The 17,313-nt window shown below is 39.2% G+C and overlaps 1 protein-coding gene across 1 annotated transcript; it reads left to right on the top strand.

Moving 5' to 3' along the window:
- Positions 1–13,331: 13,331 nt before the first annotated feature.
- Positions 13,332–16,925, top strand: LOC120721512 (regulator of G-protein signaling 9-binding protein). Its single transcript, XM_040011884.1, has one exon. The coding sequence runs from the start codon at positions 13,989–13,991 to the stop codon at positions 14,727–14,729; it is 741 nt and encodes a 246-aa protein (XP_039867818.1). The 5' UTR covers positions 13,332–13,988; the 3' UTR covers positions 14,730–16,925.
- Positions 16,926–17,313: the final 388 nt, after the last annotated feature.

The raw sequence follows: 17,313 nt of genomic DNA, 5'->3' as shown, positions 1-17,313 counted from the left end.
TCGGGTTTGTCCGGTACCTTTCGTAATATTTCGTCGAATAATATTTGGTTAAACATTGCCACCGTGTGGTTAATAATAGAATTGCGCCTAAAAACTGCGATACCACGATTTCTCCACTAGTGGGTGATATTAGCCAATTACAGTGAATAACCTTAGGTAAAGTTCAAGTGAAAAAGCTAAACTATAGTTAAAGAGCAGGTGATGTGTGTGTGTGTGTGTGTGTGTGTGTGTGTGTGTGTGTGTGTGTGTGTGTGTGTGTGTGTGTGTGTGTGTGTGTGTGTGTGTGTGTGTATTGGGGCAAACTCCACTCAATAAAAAAAGAAACAAAACTAAATTAATAAAAACAGGGACCCTGTTACTTCAGGTTATTGCCCTTGAATTACTGAATAGCTTTTTTTTTTTTCATTATTCATCTCAGCTGAATTATATTCAGGGACCATACTGGTGCTTTAGAAATTTACTTTATATTTCTGCAGATCTTTATCAAATGCTTGCCCACAAAAACCTTATAACAGCATGAGGTTTTAGGGTGTATCTTTCTTACTTTTTGAAGTACCCAATTTTTATGTCCACTCACTCCAGTGAGTAAGGTCAACACTGTTTAAAACTCTGCACAATTAAACAACTATGCATACACTTTTGTTGCATGGATACCTTTAAAATCAGTCTGAAGTTGAGGATGCTCTTGTAACTCAACCTTGATCAACATGCACATACGTATTTAGAAAAAAGAGGATGAATACTGTAATAAAACTCTGACTTGTCTGGGAAATCTCTCTCAAAACAAACTCACTAAATCTTGTGGCTGCTACATAACCTTGAACGTCAATTAAATCCATGAACTGGACCTATTGAGGGAAAGGTCACTGCAAATCAATAAAAAACTGTTCTGAGTGACAACCTTTTCACTGTGATGAAGCTAAGTGCTTTGCAGCTTTAAAATCCCATCCAAGTCAAAGACTTATGGAAGATTTCTGTCCTCTGCATTTCCCTCATAGCAGCCCAACATCTTATTCAGTACATACAGATGAAGGCCCACTCATCTAATTCAGTGAAATACTGAGTGAAATCCTTTCTGGTCAGCTGAGGTCAGGTGCACCCTTCTTACAGCAGGGTGTACAGCAGGGAGAGGCAACACCTTACTGGCAGAAGTCTCTGCCGTCACGTGTCACCCAAGAGTGGATTATAAAGCCAAGACAAAGCAGCTTGGCCCTTCTCTGCCCTGTGCAACTGCACAGTGAAAGCTCAGGGAGTCTGCCCTCTCCCGTTCTGGTTTAGAGCCAATATCGGCAGTCTGTTTTAGAGCGAGGGAGAGAAAAAAATACCCAGCAATCCTCTAAAGCAGCTTAAAGGCTGAATTTGGGGACTGAAGCTCTTTCCATTTCCAGAACTGCTTGTCTCTCCATTACGGCTAGATGAGCATCTGACTGACTTCCAAAGGAGCAACTACTGTGGATATATTTAAATTGTGTGCTGCATTCTCCAAACGGCTCTTCATGCCTCATGTGCATCTCACAAAACATTGATGTCCTATAAAGGCATTAGAGACTGTGAATAGAAACTGTGGGAAGAGGGGGTTGTTTGATTTGAACTCTTGATGTAATCAGGAGTCTTGCATCCAATTAAATAATGAATGTCAAGTGATCATGTAACAAATAAACTCTCCCAATGGGAGCCTATGGGTTGCAGTACCCATTATTATTTTGGTGCAGTCGCCTCCGCTGTCCTTTGTTAACATGCTGACTTTTGAGTGAAATGAAGTGAAGCAAAGACGAGTGGAGCCCTGAGTGGTTTGAAGTGAGTGCATGATGTGACTCTAGGTGGTCCTCTTGTCAGTGTGTGTGTGTGTGTGTATTGCTGCAGGAATAAACAGAGGAAAACAGAATTGAAGGCTTGAGTTACTTCTCAAGGGGTGAGAGGAGAGAAAAAGGCAAATGAGAGAGAGAAAGAAGGAACAAGCAAAACAGAGAATAGAAACAAGAGTCTATAGAACAGCTCCAGACTGATGCATTTACGCAGACATTGAAAAAACCTTATTTAGATTTGTCCTGGAGAAGAAGCCCCATCTGGGGAGTCCCACTTGTTGGGTTTCTACCAGATGCATACAAATTATATATTAATTTTTGTGGTTTGTTAAGGATTAAGTTAGCATAATCGTGCATATAAATACTTCAGCACGGCATGACACAAGGAAGGAAATTCCTTTGAAAACCAGAGGGAAATCACTTTAATGACATTTCTTAAGGGAATAATTCAACAGCTTGCAACTATATTTATTCTGTTTCTTGCTGCAGTAAGAGGAAGTTTAAGACTGCTCTCATTCCTACAGAAAGTTACCAGCAGCAGCCAGCTGTCTTAGATGAACATATACACACACAACTACAAGACCTGCTTTGTTTCATTGTGTCAAGGTGAAATTGTCAGTTTTGTGCTCCAAACTCAGTACTTAGCACAGTATATTGTTTGTGTGTTTAAGAAAAAAAAATACAGATTCAGCAAGAGGGTTAGTTTTATATTGGACTTTCTTTCCCCCTTTTTTTCTTTTTTTTTGCTTGGCTACTGGTCAGTATTTTCAGAAATAAATCTAACACTTTAATAAACTTGTAACAGAGCTGAATGGTGCAAATTATGTAACCTAAGATGTTTGTAGAAAATATGCAAACAGTGGACCATTTATAATAACATCTATGTCCAAAAAGTGAAGCCTGAAAATTGCATTCTTTCTTACGGCCAAGAGGCAAATACTTTGGCTGCAAATTGACTTCCTTGACCTATGAGCGTAATAAATTGTTTCCAACTTTAACATCTTACTAAGAACAGCAAAATTTTTTCCAATGTTTAGTCTTCATTAGAGTGAAAAAGGGCAATAAAGCATCTTCATGTTGGACCTACTTTGTGCTTATTGCTACTTTATGAGTGTTTCAGTTTCTCTGTCACATTTCATATCACATTTAGTGATGTCACATGGCTATACATTCACCTCTTGTATAAGATATAAACTCCACATTCCTAGTCATTGTTTAGACATTTTCTCATTGCAAAGCTTATTCTGTGCCAAGGCAACTGACCCTGAGTTACCGTAAGAGAAGAGACTCATAACTGAAGATTAATGTCTTATTAAGAAAAAAGAGTTCATTAATAGTTAAAGACAGAACCCTCAGAGGAAAATGCTTTGGTGTTGATGGTAGATGGTCAGCAATCTACTTGTGGTAGAAAAGGAGGAGGAAAATACAGTGGAGAGTAGATGCACGGTGTAATAAAATGCTAGATCGTAGTATTTAGAGTAATAGATGAAGTAAGACTTGATTTAGCTAATCTCAAGAACACTAATATTGCCACCTTGGTTATATTCAGTCTCCAGTACAGGAGACCAGCTTAGCCCTCCATTAAAGGGGTAGATTGGCCTGCTTAATGAAATTAAAAGAACAAGATTTGTTCAACAAACTGAGGTAAAGGAGATAAATACAATTCAATGCATTTCCCATGACCTGATCATTCTCATGACCTCTGTGAAGCATGGCTGAATGAAGCAAAGTAATCTTTTTAGCACCATAAAACTGCTGGAAACATTTCTGAAATGAGTTTGGCCTTTTTTTTTCTCTTTTTTTTGAATGTATGGTCACTTTTATTATATTAGTGACCACATAAAATAAATTAAGATACCTTTATCTTTCTTTTTCCTGTTTCAGTAAATACATGAGAGTACACTGGATGTTTATTATTGCCAGTAGGTAATCTGGTTGTGAGTGTACACAAGTATCACGCTAAATAAATCTACAACAGAAAAATGTATGAGGTCTTCTTCTAAATATGATTGAAACAGACATAGTAATGGACATTAAATGCTCCACAATATCATATAAAGTGACCCAGGTCAAGGTGAAACACAGACTTTATACACAGTCTTTAGATGGAATGGCCTCTGACTTTTCCAAAGGCTTATCTCTGCTGCAAGCACCTTCACCACACAAATCCTAGAAGCCTTTTAGAAGGGATTTTCTGACTCTGGAAATCTGTTTGCTTTTCTAAAACTGCAAGAGCACAAACAGGTCATGACCTTTCCCCCCTGCAGGCCATCAGCTCTGCTCGTATGGTTTATTTGGAATATGCACATTCAGTAAATGACGCCAAGAGGAGTGTTATAAATAAGCAACACTTCAGCATTTTTAAAGGTCACTAATGTATTTCTCTCATTAACTATGTAAAACTTCTATAGTATGTTTTTGCAGAGCTGAATATCTTTTAAGAGCCCAGAGGAGGACATCTCCTTAATGCACCTGTTGTTTCCTCCATTCATCGTACTGTTCTATTTTCTGCAAAAAGACACATGTACAATGGATGACATTAATGCTCCAGAGAGGGGAGCTAAGGATAAACAAGTACCTCCTTCACATGCAAGCCACAGGATGACAGGCTGGATGGACCGCTTGTTTTAATATGTTTTTATCAGATACTATGAAGTGGAGAATGACAAGAAGCAATACGAATGAAAAAAGGGCTGATGCAAAATTAATGTCAGAAAACTGATTCAAATGTTTAGCATGCAAAGCATGACCTGCATGCATGATGCATGACCTGCATCTTCATTTGCTCTGCTGACACTATTCTCCAAATATATCACTTTTAAAGCTTGCCATACCTCAGAGTTTTCTGAAGTTTGCCTTGATGTGACGCGGCAAATGCTATTGGATCTTCTGACTCATCTCAGATGTCCAGGTAAACATGTCATGTTGTGTTACAAACTAGTGAGGCTTACTGCCCTCGACTTAAAAAAGAATCTTGTCCTTTAAAGGCTGCCATTGTATAATATTTTTTAGCTAAGGGAATGTAGGCCTTTTTTTTTTTTCTCAGAGTCTATGCAGTAAACACTTCAAGGAAACACACTTACTTCTTCTGTAATGGAAAGTTAAATGAGAAGATCAGCAGCTCCCCAGCGTGTGTCCGTTAAGACTGCAACTAGTTTGAATGATGACTGCATCTTTAGGAAAGAAAAAGCAGTTTTTTCTTTTAAAGTTTAGCCAGTTTCAGCCACAGCCTCACATAGTCACATATATCCCTTCTTTAATAAATGTTGCTTTACACTGGCAGCGATCAATGCAAACTTTGTATGAGGGCTTTTAAGGTAAGCTTGGCTATCATTTTCATAGGGAGTGAGTAAGATGTGCTTCTAGGGATGAGACCCTAGAAGCACATGGCTTCTAGGGTCTCATCTTTCTTTTTGGTATGAAAATCTAATCAAATTTACTATGCAGCACATTTTAAAACAGCAGTACTGGATTACTGTATTTGGCAATATCATAAATAAATGCAACAAAGAAAATCATTAAAATAAACTTGATATACTGAAGAAATGCACCTATAAACAGCAGTGAGACAGAACCAGGTACAAACACATGTAACATGATCACTGAAATAAAACAGTTTAAATAAAAATCTTTGCAAGGGCGTGGCTTGGTTTGAGTTTGTAACATCCATCAGGGTGTTATGAAAAAGGGTCTGGGTTAAGTTAACATCCACCTTGTCTCTTCGGAACACTGATTTAGAAGAACTTCAGTTATTCCAAATCATCCATCCATCATCCAACTATACTTTTATACATGCAGTTCACCAATCTATCATAGGAAAGCTCTTTCAGTTTCTCAAAATGTGTCCATTTACCATATGGTCAAAACAAAACCCACCCTAAAGCCTACGCGGGTTAATTAGGTTACATTTAGGTTAGAGCTAGGGGCTGGGATAAGTCTGTCTTACATCACTGCAAATCAATATAGTGTCCTGAGACACTCAGTCTTTGTGTGTGTATATACCTGAAAGTCAAGGTTGAGTGGAGATCTTTGTGGAGTTGAGGCATGACTCACAGTTCACTCCAGTGCTACATGCTGTGTGTGTAAGAGGCCACGCAGTGGATAAGGTCCATCTATAATTCAACAAAGACAGACTTCCTCTTTCTCTGCTTTTTATTCCCCTCTGTGCTCTGCCTCTTTTTCTAAGTGACTGAATCTTCCTAATTCTGCATACAGCTTTTATTTTCCACCTTCTTCTATGCCAAATGTTGGAAGCTATTAAAAGACAAAGCTGCAAAGTTTTAAAAAATGAAGCTCAAATGAGTATAGGGCTACATGGGTGTATAAGACCCTTGTCATTCTAAAAAGCAATGAAATGAGTGGTCGTTGAGTGGATTTTAGAGATGATATCGTGACGACATACAAGCTCACCTGGATAATACAGTCTAGAAGGACTTTTCCTGAGATTTTCTGTAAGGATGTTATCAGAAAAGGATTATAAATATCTTCTTAAATATATATATAGTTCAATTTTATTTGTATAGTGCCAATTCAATTGGCAATAACAATTGTCCCAATGCAAAGTTTAGGATAGAGTAGTATAAAGTTTGGTGCCACTGGACTGTAGAGTGGTTGAGATGTGCTCTCTGAAGTGACATATCACATTTCTCCATCTGGCAATCCAATGGATGAGTCTGGGTTTGGTGGTTGCCAGAGGAACAGTACTTGTGTGCTAAAAGTAAGGTTTGGTTTAGAGGGGATCATGGTGTAGGTGTTAAGTCCGTGGGTATCCTGGTATAAAGTGGAGAGCACAGAGGTAAGTTGAACAAAAAAAGTTTATTATGATACAGTGTTCAAGACAGGTTCTTAGGTGGTGGCTGCAAAGTTATCCCCCATAAGCGTTCTTGTCTTCATTGAGCTACTCTCCCATGCTGGTCTAATATCTATATACCCTTTTCCACTCTGCATTGAAAGAGCTCTGGACAGAGAGGGAAAGAGGGAAAGAAACGCACAAGCACTGATTCTTGCAATACTGATTGGAAGGTGAGCTGAGCTTGTTTAACAGTGCAATGATCTGGTGTCAGTTGAAGAGAATCTCCAGCTTCCAGTAGCCAGAGTATAATTGGTCTGGCAACCTGCAGGTGTGTGATTGGTTGCTGAATTCAGGTATGTGATCACCGCAGCAAAGAGTAGTAAAACAATCGACCTCTGGAAGACAACGCAGAGCTGAGAGAAAAAAAGAGTGTGAGAGAGAGAAAGACGGAAGGACATCTCAAGCCAGGAAGAGAAGGGAAGCTGACAATGGAGTTTTTTTTCTCAGGTATTGGGCTTTGCTCCTTAGTTCCATTGTAAAGGACTCTTAATGCTTCAGCATACCAAGACATTTTGGACAAATTCACACTTACATCTTTCTGGGAACAGTTTTGGAACTGGGAACTGCACATCAGCGCACAAGAAGGCCCGTAAAGATATGGATGCGTGAGTTTAGTGTGGAAAAACTTGACTGGCTTGCACAGAGTAGCTCAATCTGAGAGAACACCTTTGTTATGAATTAGATAGGAGACTGAGAGCCAGTCCTTGTCCAACATCAGTTTCTGACCTCAAAAATGCAAATTCTCGTAAACACACTCCTAAACCTCGTGGAAAGACTTCTCAGAAGAGCTGAAACTGTTATATCTGCAAAGGGTGGGCCAAAATCATGTTAAACCCCACGGACTAAGAATAGGATGTCACTTAAGTGTTAACAAAAGCAGTCACATTGATGACTGCACTAGTGTAAACTTAAAGCTGGCTGTAACTAGAAAGCATATTTGGTCATTTGGGAAATATCAGTTAGTGCTGGAGCTTTTTACTGGGATTATCAAAGGGCTTACAGACGTTAGAGTCTTCTAATGTGTTTGGTCAGAGTATCAGAGATCAGGGGGAAACTGTGTTTATGTCTGTCCTCTTTTAACCATCATCTCACACAAAGTGTAGTAAGCATCAGAGGCCTCCATTTCCTCCCTAAAACCATTGATTCCATATGACGAAAATGCAAGAGAGACAGATCAGTGTTCTTCAAAAGATACATTAGTGAGCATTATACTGCTAATCCCAGGACCTGTAGGAAACTGCTAATCTGGATTATAGAATTTGTATCATGTTATAGCATCATTTGTGTCTCCTTTACACACCAAGATGTTTTCCTCCCTTTTAAATTCCTCCTCTTTTTAACCTCTTGAGCCTCTTATTTTAATGCTTAGCTCTTGGTGCATGAAATTTCCCAGTTAAACATTCCATAAACATTCCTATATTTTATTTTATATAAAATTACTCCATTGAAAAATGGAGTAATTTAGCATCTGAATGCTATCATATACTAAAATCTAATAATCTCCATGGAAAAGAAGTTTGACATTGTTTAGACTTTTTTTTTTTTTTTTTGGTGAATTCTGCTAATGGGATAATTTTGCCTTATGGAAGTTTGTTTTATGTTGTGTATGTGTGCGTGTTTTTTCCTTTCACAGTTTGTATAGGCTACTTGGTTTAGTTTAAGAAAAGGTAAATGACACTTCTTATAGAGCCTGTCAGAGATAAAGCATAAGAGGCAAATTTCCCAGACAGAGGGACTCATTAAAGGCTCAGTGCAGCACAGAGAGAACCTGGACCTAAGACTGGGGCAATGGTTCAGCTTTTAGTACCACAATGAGCTGAGGCATGTAGCCAAGACAATACTGGAGTGACTTCAGGACGACTGTCTTACTGTCCCTGAGCAACCTAGCCGAGGCCCACAATTACAGCCTGTAGAACAACTCTGCAGAACTCTGAAGAGAGAAACTAAGAGGCACTTCCTGTCTAAACCCAGTTGTCAAAACCACACTCAAAGCTGCCAGTACTGAATCAAGTGACTAAATACTTTTGTAATATGACATTTTGATGTATTTACTTTTTAGTGATAAAAATCATGTCAAATATGCCAGTTTTACCTATTTCATTTAGGTATATAACATAAGCATATAATATGAAGATAGTTGCAAGGTTGAGACTCTCTTTAAAGCCAATGCAAATATCATTTTTGCTTTCAGCTGTTTATGTTCTTATTCAGTGCAGTAATACCTTTGGGGTTTTTCTTTTAAATTCATTGTGCAGCAACACAAGAATCACAAGAAGAACAAGACTCCACAATACCCTGAACTCAACATCAAAGATTGATATTTGGACTACATAAAGAGACAGAAGCACCGGAGGACGCATGGATCCAAAAAGGAAAGATGGCAATTTTTTAAAAAAGCCTGGAACAACCTTCCTGCCAAGTACCCTGGCAAATACACACTCATACATCTATTCAAACATCATTTGAAAGAATGAGATCAAAATGGAGATTTGTGGCCATGAAGCACAGTGCCACATTTGGCAAAAACCAAATACAGCATGTCAGCACAAACACCTCATACCAACTGTCAGCGCAGTGGTGCAGGGGTGTAGAGTTGGGCTTATTTTGCAGCCACAAGACGGTCAGTGAGTCAACCATGAAGTCCCTTGTGTACCAAGTATTACAGAGTCAAATGTGTGGTCATCTCTCTGACAGCTAAAGCATTTTCAAAATTAGGTCATCTAACACGACAATTATCCCAAACAAAACATCAACTCTACAACAGAGGGACTGAAAAAGAAAACAATCAAGATGTTGTAATGGCCCAGTCAAAGTCTAGATTTCAACCTGAATGAAATGTTGTGGCAGGACCTTGAGAGGAAGAAGCAACACTGTAAAGAAGAGTGTGTCAAAATTCATCCACAATGATCTGAGAGATAAAGTTACACAGAAAGCAACTCAGTGTACTGGAGCTAAAGGTAGTTCTAAAAGCTACTGAATCATGGTGTGTACTTAGTGCATCACTGTAGCTCTTCCAGGCTAAACAAACTTGCTATATGTGTCATATTCTTTGGGATCTATATCAGTGTAAATGATCTAATGATGTACTCATAATGCATTTGTTACACAAACAGAGATTTGGGGGTATTTCTTTATCTCTTCGATAATCTGTGTAAAAACAACAGTAATATCTGGAGAGCTTCTATATCATTTTACTGTCCTGTGCAAACAAAAATCCTGTGGAAATCAAAAATGGAGTTTTCCATCATGTGTTGGCACTGAGAGCAATCAGACCACTGCATGTCTGACTCATCACTTGAATCTAACACAACAGCTTATCAGCAACCTTTTTACAGGAGAGGAGAAAGACAGAGAGGTAGACAGACAGAGACTATGGCCAATTTTCTAATCCTGCAAGTCCGACTTACTTTAGCGTTTCATCAGTTATTTATAAAGGTAATAAAGTCTACATTAGCCCAGTTATATGTTTATTGGGAATTCATATGGTCTTTAATCTTTGAATGAATTCCTATATTTTTAATTATTTTTTTACACTTTAAATTCAAGCTCAAAATAAGTTAATGAAAGTGCATGAAATGAAAATTGAAACTGAGTTATTTGTTTAGTCTGTGTAAAAGTTAGCTCCTTAAGGAATTTCATAAGAACATGAAATAAACAACAGAAAACAACTGATTTGTAACTTTAAATGCACAAAGTGAAAGATGACATCTCAGAGCAATGTCAGCAATGAAATACCTTGGAGAAAAATAACTGAAGAGTAGTAAGAGGTGAGAGGTAGCCATGGAAACATATTCATGAAAGGAAAGACGATCCATTTGCCAAGATCATCTGACTCAACCAAGATATTTGTTATTAGTCAGAAAGTGCTGAAATGGCTACCAGCACTTTAAATATATTAAACAGTGCAGTTCACAGCAGAGCCACAAATTGTAATCTTGGGATGGTGATCTGCAGGTTTTAGTACACAGTTACCTTATAAAGCATCAAATATGAGGGGCGGGCATGCATAATGTTTTTAATGAGTGATATGAGCAAAAATGGATTCAAACTAGGAATAAATTGAACAGAAGAAATCAATTCCCATGCCACAGCAGATGTCATTTTATGTGAAACGAACAATAAGCCTCTCACTCAGTTCCTCAGGCATTCACTGCACTCCAGTCCATTAGCTTTGCACTGTAGTCACTGGATCATTAGGCCCCATCCGCTTGAATAATGCAAAAAGAGCAAAGCAGGCAAATACCACTCAGCCTTATGTGCCTCTCATCTCTCAACACAGCAGGAGCCAACTAAACAACACATTATCCATCCAGTACTGTGTGCAACAACGGGCCTCCTCCCAGTGTGCAGGCAGCTGTGGTGACAACCCACAAATTATCCACTTTTACCACACTTATAAAACTGAAAAAAAAAAAAGGCAAGTAGTCACATGAGAGAAAAACTGAATACTATTTCCGCAAACCTGTGCCTCATAATCACATCAGCTTAGCTTTAAAATCAGATGGAACAACACACCAGCAGAAACAAAGTGTTTTATCTTTTTATAGGAACATGTGACTGAAGGTTTAGTCAGTTTATGAAAGATCTTTTGGTATCAGGGTATCATCAGTTTGTTTTGGGTTTGCTTTCAGTGTTCATTGAACCTGATTACACATCAGGTTCAATGAACACACTCAGCTGTGACAGTCAATGGTGCAATACATGTCAACCAGATGGTAATTTTTTATTCTGTTATTTTTAGTATTGCAAAATTATACATTTTTGATATGCTGATGAAAAGGTGGTGCAGCATCGTCAATAGTGTTTGTTTGTTTTTTAGCAGCTTTTCAAATGTATCACCCTCCACTACAATCTACACTCACCGACGTCTTTATCAGAAAAAATGTTGCTAATCTTGGGTTGGAAGCCAGTTTTACCTTCAGAACTTTCTGATTCTTTGTTCCACAGATTAAGGTGTCAGAAATTTTGGTTCATATTGATATGATAGCATCACACAGTTGTTGCAGATGTCAGCTGCACATCCATGATGCATCCCAAAGGTGATTTAATGGACTGAGGTCCACTGACTGTGAGCACATTGTCATGTAAAATATATGTAAATGAAATAAAATAAAACAACTTTGATTTGATCTCTTTTAACATGTTTTTTATCTTGCTGAAAGCAACCATTAGATGATTGGTACACTGTGATCACTAAGGGATGGACATGGTCAGCAGAAATACTCGGGTAAGTTGTTGGCGTTGAAACAATGCTCAACTTGTACGAAACAGCCCAAAGTGTGCCAAAAATATCTCACACACCATTACACCACCATCAAGAGCCTGAATCACTGACACAAGGCAGGATGGATCCATGCTTTCGTGTTATTTATTCCTAAGTTCTGACTCTATCTCTGAGTGTTGCAGCAGAAATCAAATCGTCAGACCAGCCAATGTTTTTCCAGTTTTCTGTTTTCCTGTTTTGATGAGCCCACACAAATGAACCTAAATTAACCTAACCTTGCTTCCTTGTCCTTAGCTAACATGAATAGCTCCCAGTGTGCTCTGTCTGCTGCTGTAGCCTATCTGTTTCAAGGTTCAATATGTTGTGCAATCAAAGATGCTCTTCTGCAAACCTTGGTGGTAACAAGTGGTTATTTAAGTTATTGTTGTCTTCCCATCAGCCTGTACTAGTCTGGTCATTCACCTCTGACCTCTGGTAACAAGAATGCATTTTCACCCACAGAACTGTCACTGGTTGGATAATTTCTCTTTTTTGGGTCATTCTCTGTAAACCCTAGAGATGATTATGTGGGGAAAATCTCAGTAGATCAGCAGTTTCTGAAATACTCAGTGGAACCTGTCTGACACTACAAATCATGCCACATTTAAAACCACTTAAATACCCTTCATTCTCCATTCTGGTGCTTAGTTTGAACCACAGCAATTCATCCTTGCCATGTCTACATGTCTAAATGCAGTGAGTTGTTGCCATGGGATTAGTTATTATTATTAGTTATTGGCTTTACCAAGAAGTTGGAGAGTTCCTAACATAGTGATGGCAGGCATACATTACAGATTAGGGTAGATTTATCGGTGTGCTGCTACCTATTGCAGCTTAGTTGAAACTACAGTGCATTTTTATGTTGATGGCAATATAGCCTCTGTTAACACAGGAAGTCTACAAGCCACATATATATACTGCAGGGCATCAGAGTTTGATTATTTTATGGCCATTGAAAGGGAACTGTGGGAACGAGAGAGAGTACCAGTGAAAGCTCTTTAGCCTAACCTCCAGCAGTGAAGATGAAGTAATAGGCAACACTGAAACAGACTGAGGATAGTTCCAAGAGGAAGAAAATAACCATTCATTTAAACAATTCATACTAAAAGTATAGATTGTTTAACTTAAGTAAAAAATGATATAAATAACAATCGTATTTTTTATTTATTTATTTTACATTCCTCTCTGGGTTCACCGGTCTTTATTTTTCCTCGTGCAGCCGACTGTAAGCAGGAACCCTGATGACCATGGTATTGTCAGAGAGTTAAGGTGTTTGTGATTTGACTTCCCTGCTGATAGACATCGCAGTTCTGCCCACATCACGGACAGAGCAGCCAATAGCATGAAGAATGTAAACCAAACGCCTGTGTGGAAAAAAAACCAATGGGAGTGAAGCTGTTTTGCTTCCCTGCCTCTGCCTGTCGCTGAATAGCACTGTTGTGCGTGCACATGTGACTACAGAAGGCGCTTACTGGTATTTAAAAATCATCGATCGGGTGCTGAAGTGGACAGCTCCTCATGCAGATAAAACAAACCAAAACAACAATGGCTCGCTTTGCTCCTCGCGGACGCTGAATGGCGAACCTAACTTGTCCGGCAGCGCATTTTCTTTGAACATTTATTTTAAGCTGCTGAAGAGAAAAGGCGCCGAGCTCTCTACGCAAACGGTTAGGCGGATGTTGTGACACCTGTGGCTGAATCGGGATCGCAATTTCATAAAAGGGTGGTTGGATTGTTTCACGTTCGCATCCGTCCTGCAGGAGACGGGCTGCGGAGCCGTATGATCTCGTGTGGGAAAACACAAAGGTAATCTAAAGCCTTTCAGGCTACGGGGGCATTAATTTCTAAGCCACTCTCTGTATCTGCTTGCACAGGAAGGAGCATGGATAGAGAGGAATTTTCTCTCACCAGCGCGTTGAGTGGATTTGGAGAGCGGCTGGTGAGCTCCCGTGGAAACTAAACCGAGGTCAGTGGCTAAAGCATTGTTCGAATAAGCGCGCTGTTTGCAGCTCCCCCTTTTAAATCATTTCATATTTTCTAAGAAGGATATAGATTTTTTTTATCAGTCATGGGGAAAGAGGAATGCAAAACAATGCTGGACGCTTTGAACAAAGTGACCGCCTGCTACAGGCATTTGGTCATCGCTCTTGGGAGCACTTCGGACTCGCAAAACCTGCGAGAGGAGCTGAAGAAGACCCGCAAAAAGGCCCAGGAGCTGGCGGTGGCCAACAGGACTAAACTGACTTCTTTGCTCAAAGATAAGACCATCAGCAAAGAGGATCGGGCCGAGTACGAGCGCCTGTGGGTGCTGTTCTCTAGTTGCATGGAGCTTCTTGAGGTGGACATGAAAAGGTCCTTAGAGATAGCACAGGATTTCCCCCTCAAGGTGCCCACAAGACACCTCATCCAGACAGGGATGACCGGCAGCACCACCACGGTGGCGGCCCGGGCCATGAGCGTGCAGAATATGAAGTACGAGGCGGACAGCAATATCGACACGGCAGACCTCAGAGACCTACAGGCCGAGATCACCCAGGTGAGCCAGATGATGGAAGAAATGGAGATGAAGGTGCAGGTGGCGCCGTGGGCCGTGGAGGCGAAGCAGGAGGCAGGCGCTGAGCTCAAGTCCAACATGAGTGTAGGGAATTCCTCAGTGGGTGTCATCTCGATCTGCGAAGAAGAGCCCAAAGAAGAAGAAGGTGGCGGAGGGAGCAGGGAGACTGGTTTTGCGTCAATCTGCGCTGTGATTGGATTCTTTGTCATCGTTATAGTCGCCTTGGTTCTAGGCTATTTGGTCGTCAATATGTGAACTGTCTAACCAAAAGCCCACCCTGATGGACATCCTGTGAAGCTGCCCAGGGAGCGGTAAGACTCTGCAGGCCCATAAGAAAGAGAAAGAGCGGCTTTTTGGGCTTGAAAAATAATGTGGACACAGAAAAGTTATTAAGCTTTCCTTGATTTGTGAATGTATTTGGCAGAGACGAGAAATTGCACTAGATAAGCTAAAATGTACTAGAACAATATAGTCAAAGTGTGAAAATAATGGGAGTGAGGTAGAAAAAGTATGTTTGGGGGGAGGGCCAGTGGACCATTTATTTTTGGAAGAGGGTGGGAAAAAAGGTCATAAAATTACGTGACAGAGTCTAGCCATCAGGATGATATAAACAACACGTAATCCAAGTGGATTAGTGGAAAAGCTCAAGCAGAAATGTAGCCTACGGTTAACTATTCTCATGATGTTCTGTGGATTGATGCTTTGCATCCAGAAAAGTTAAATCTGCTCAAACAAACAGGGGGGCATCTAAAAAACGGTTATCTTATTGAAACTATAGTGGAAGCCAGCACAGTTAATCTCTGCTCGTCAAACCACACTGGTCGGATGTTATCAAATCTGCACTCTTCTACACTCCTTTCAGCACCGTTTTAATGCGTCATAATAATCTGTATAGCCAGATTGCAATAGGCCTGCATCTTACTTTACTGCATCAAATCACAATGTGCTTGATGAGAGCCTTGGGACCGAAGAGATGTTCACAGTCTTTTAATAACGCACCCATTCACTGTAAGCCTGCTCATGTTCCTTTTCAGGGTTTTCTTGCACAGTGTTGAATGTACATTGCAACATGAATAGAAGGTTTGTATATACTGCTGTTTCCGAAAATGTACATATGATCAAGTATATTTATTATAATAAAACTTCGAAACACACTTGAAAATGTGCTTGCAGTTTGATAGGTGCTTTACAAACATGACCAGGCATGCTTGTAAGGTCACTTTGTCTGAAGGTGTGGTAAGTTGTGTACCAGTCCAGGCCTAGTTTGTAATCACTGCAAACCTAAGCTAGAGATCTATACATCTAACACACATAGAGATGTTTTAAGAAGGGAATTAACCACTTAACCACCTTAGGTTTAAAATAGTACTTCATTTAAATGGAAAGTAGACTATGCTTAAATCCCTAATAGTTTTACATCTAAGAGCCTTTAAGGGTATTCCTGGACTGGCATCCAGTTGAACTGGAAGCAGTCAGAGTCAAAGTTTCCACCCAAGTGGTTGTTAGTTAAGGGTAGATGCACACTAAGACAGTTTTCTTTAGCCCAACATGAATATAAATGCAAGTTAGTTATTAATTTGCAGAACAGAAACGAGTGCTGCTCCAGAAATATTTTCAAGTCACATGCTTTAGTACATTGGGCTAAAAACAAAAACCTTAACATATAGAGAGATAATGCATCTAATGCTTGTCAAACCACCCTAAAATTCATAAAATAGAATTATGCAAAGGATTGAAAACATCTTCCACTTTTTTTAACTCCACAAAAGTTTGACAAAAAATGTAAAAAGTCAAAAAGACAAAAGTGCACTTAAAAAATAAAGATAGCAAAATTGTTGGTATAAGCATGCATGTAGATATTTTCAGAAATGTATATGTGGGTAAAATTTTCAAGGATGAAACATGTTGGTCTAAAAATAATAATGGTCATTGAAACTTTGTCATAATCTGGGTTTGAAATCACAGTAACTTGTACTTTGATACCTCCAGGCTAAAATATCCAGGAAGACGGTATCACAAAACTTCATTTCTTACATAGCCATAATGTCTATGTAAGTGAAATAGAAAACCAGATTTATGCACAAACTCATTGCATTTTTGTGTCAGAGTGTTTGTGTGTTATCATTATTATTCATTTAAAAAAACATGCCAATTCATGTAAGTAGGTGTCTGAGTTTCTTTCCCCAACAGGCCACCGTGTTCATCCTGTGAGTTTCCTCATCTTCATTGCAAGTTGGTTAACTTATGTTCACTAAACTCTCATTCATTTCATAAGTGAAACAACAAACAGTCATGGAATTAATGACGCTGGTCACCAGTCAAATCAGCAGGAGGTCCATTTAGATTGACAAAAGAGCCAATTTAACTAAAAATAATAATTCAAGATAAATATTTACACTTGTATCAGTAAAATAAAAGTTTGATGCAAATTCTAATGAAAAGACTGTTTAAATGCTGGCACCTGAAAAGCTGCACATCACATGAGCCCTGAAAGGACCCTAATGATCAGCTTCTTCACTATTAAGGAGGTCCTCTTGTACTAATTGTATATGGTAAGTGGACCCATGGCATTTGAAGTCAATTGAGTCTTAGGCTGAATATAGTTATCTCACATGTTTAAATGCAATTACAGTACCGTACATCCTCATTCCTGTTCGAAGCAGAGGCTCCTTCCTTTACATATATATATATGTGTGTATATATATATATGAACTATATGTAAAACATTGTAAAGGTATTCAAGTTTCAGATTCATTTCCTGTTTCCAGGAAATGAATCTCTCTCTCTTCTCCACCTCTCAATACAGAAATTCTGTGGAGAAACATTTAAAAACGAAACT

This window comes from Simochromis diagramma, unplaced genomic scaffold (assembly GCF_900408965.1).
Source record: "Simochromis diagramma unplaced genomic scaffold, fSimDia1.1 OVJJ01000603.1, whole genome shotgun sequence".
Lineage (NCBI taxonomy): Eukaryota > Metazoa > Chordata > Actinopteri > Cichliformes > Cichlidae > Simochromis > Simochromis diagramma.
The sequence above is the reverse complement of the archived record's forward strand: the minus strand, read 5'-3'. Positions and strand labels throughout refer to the sequence as shown.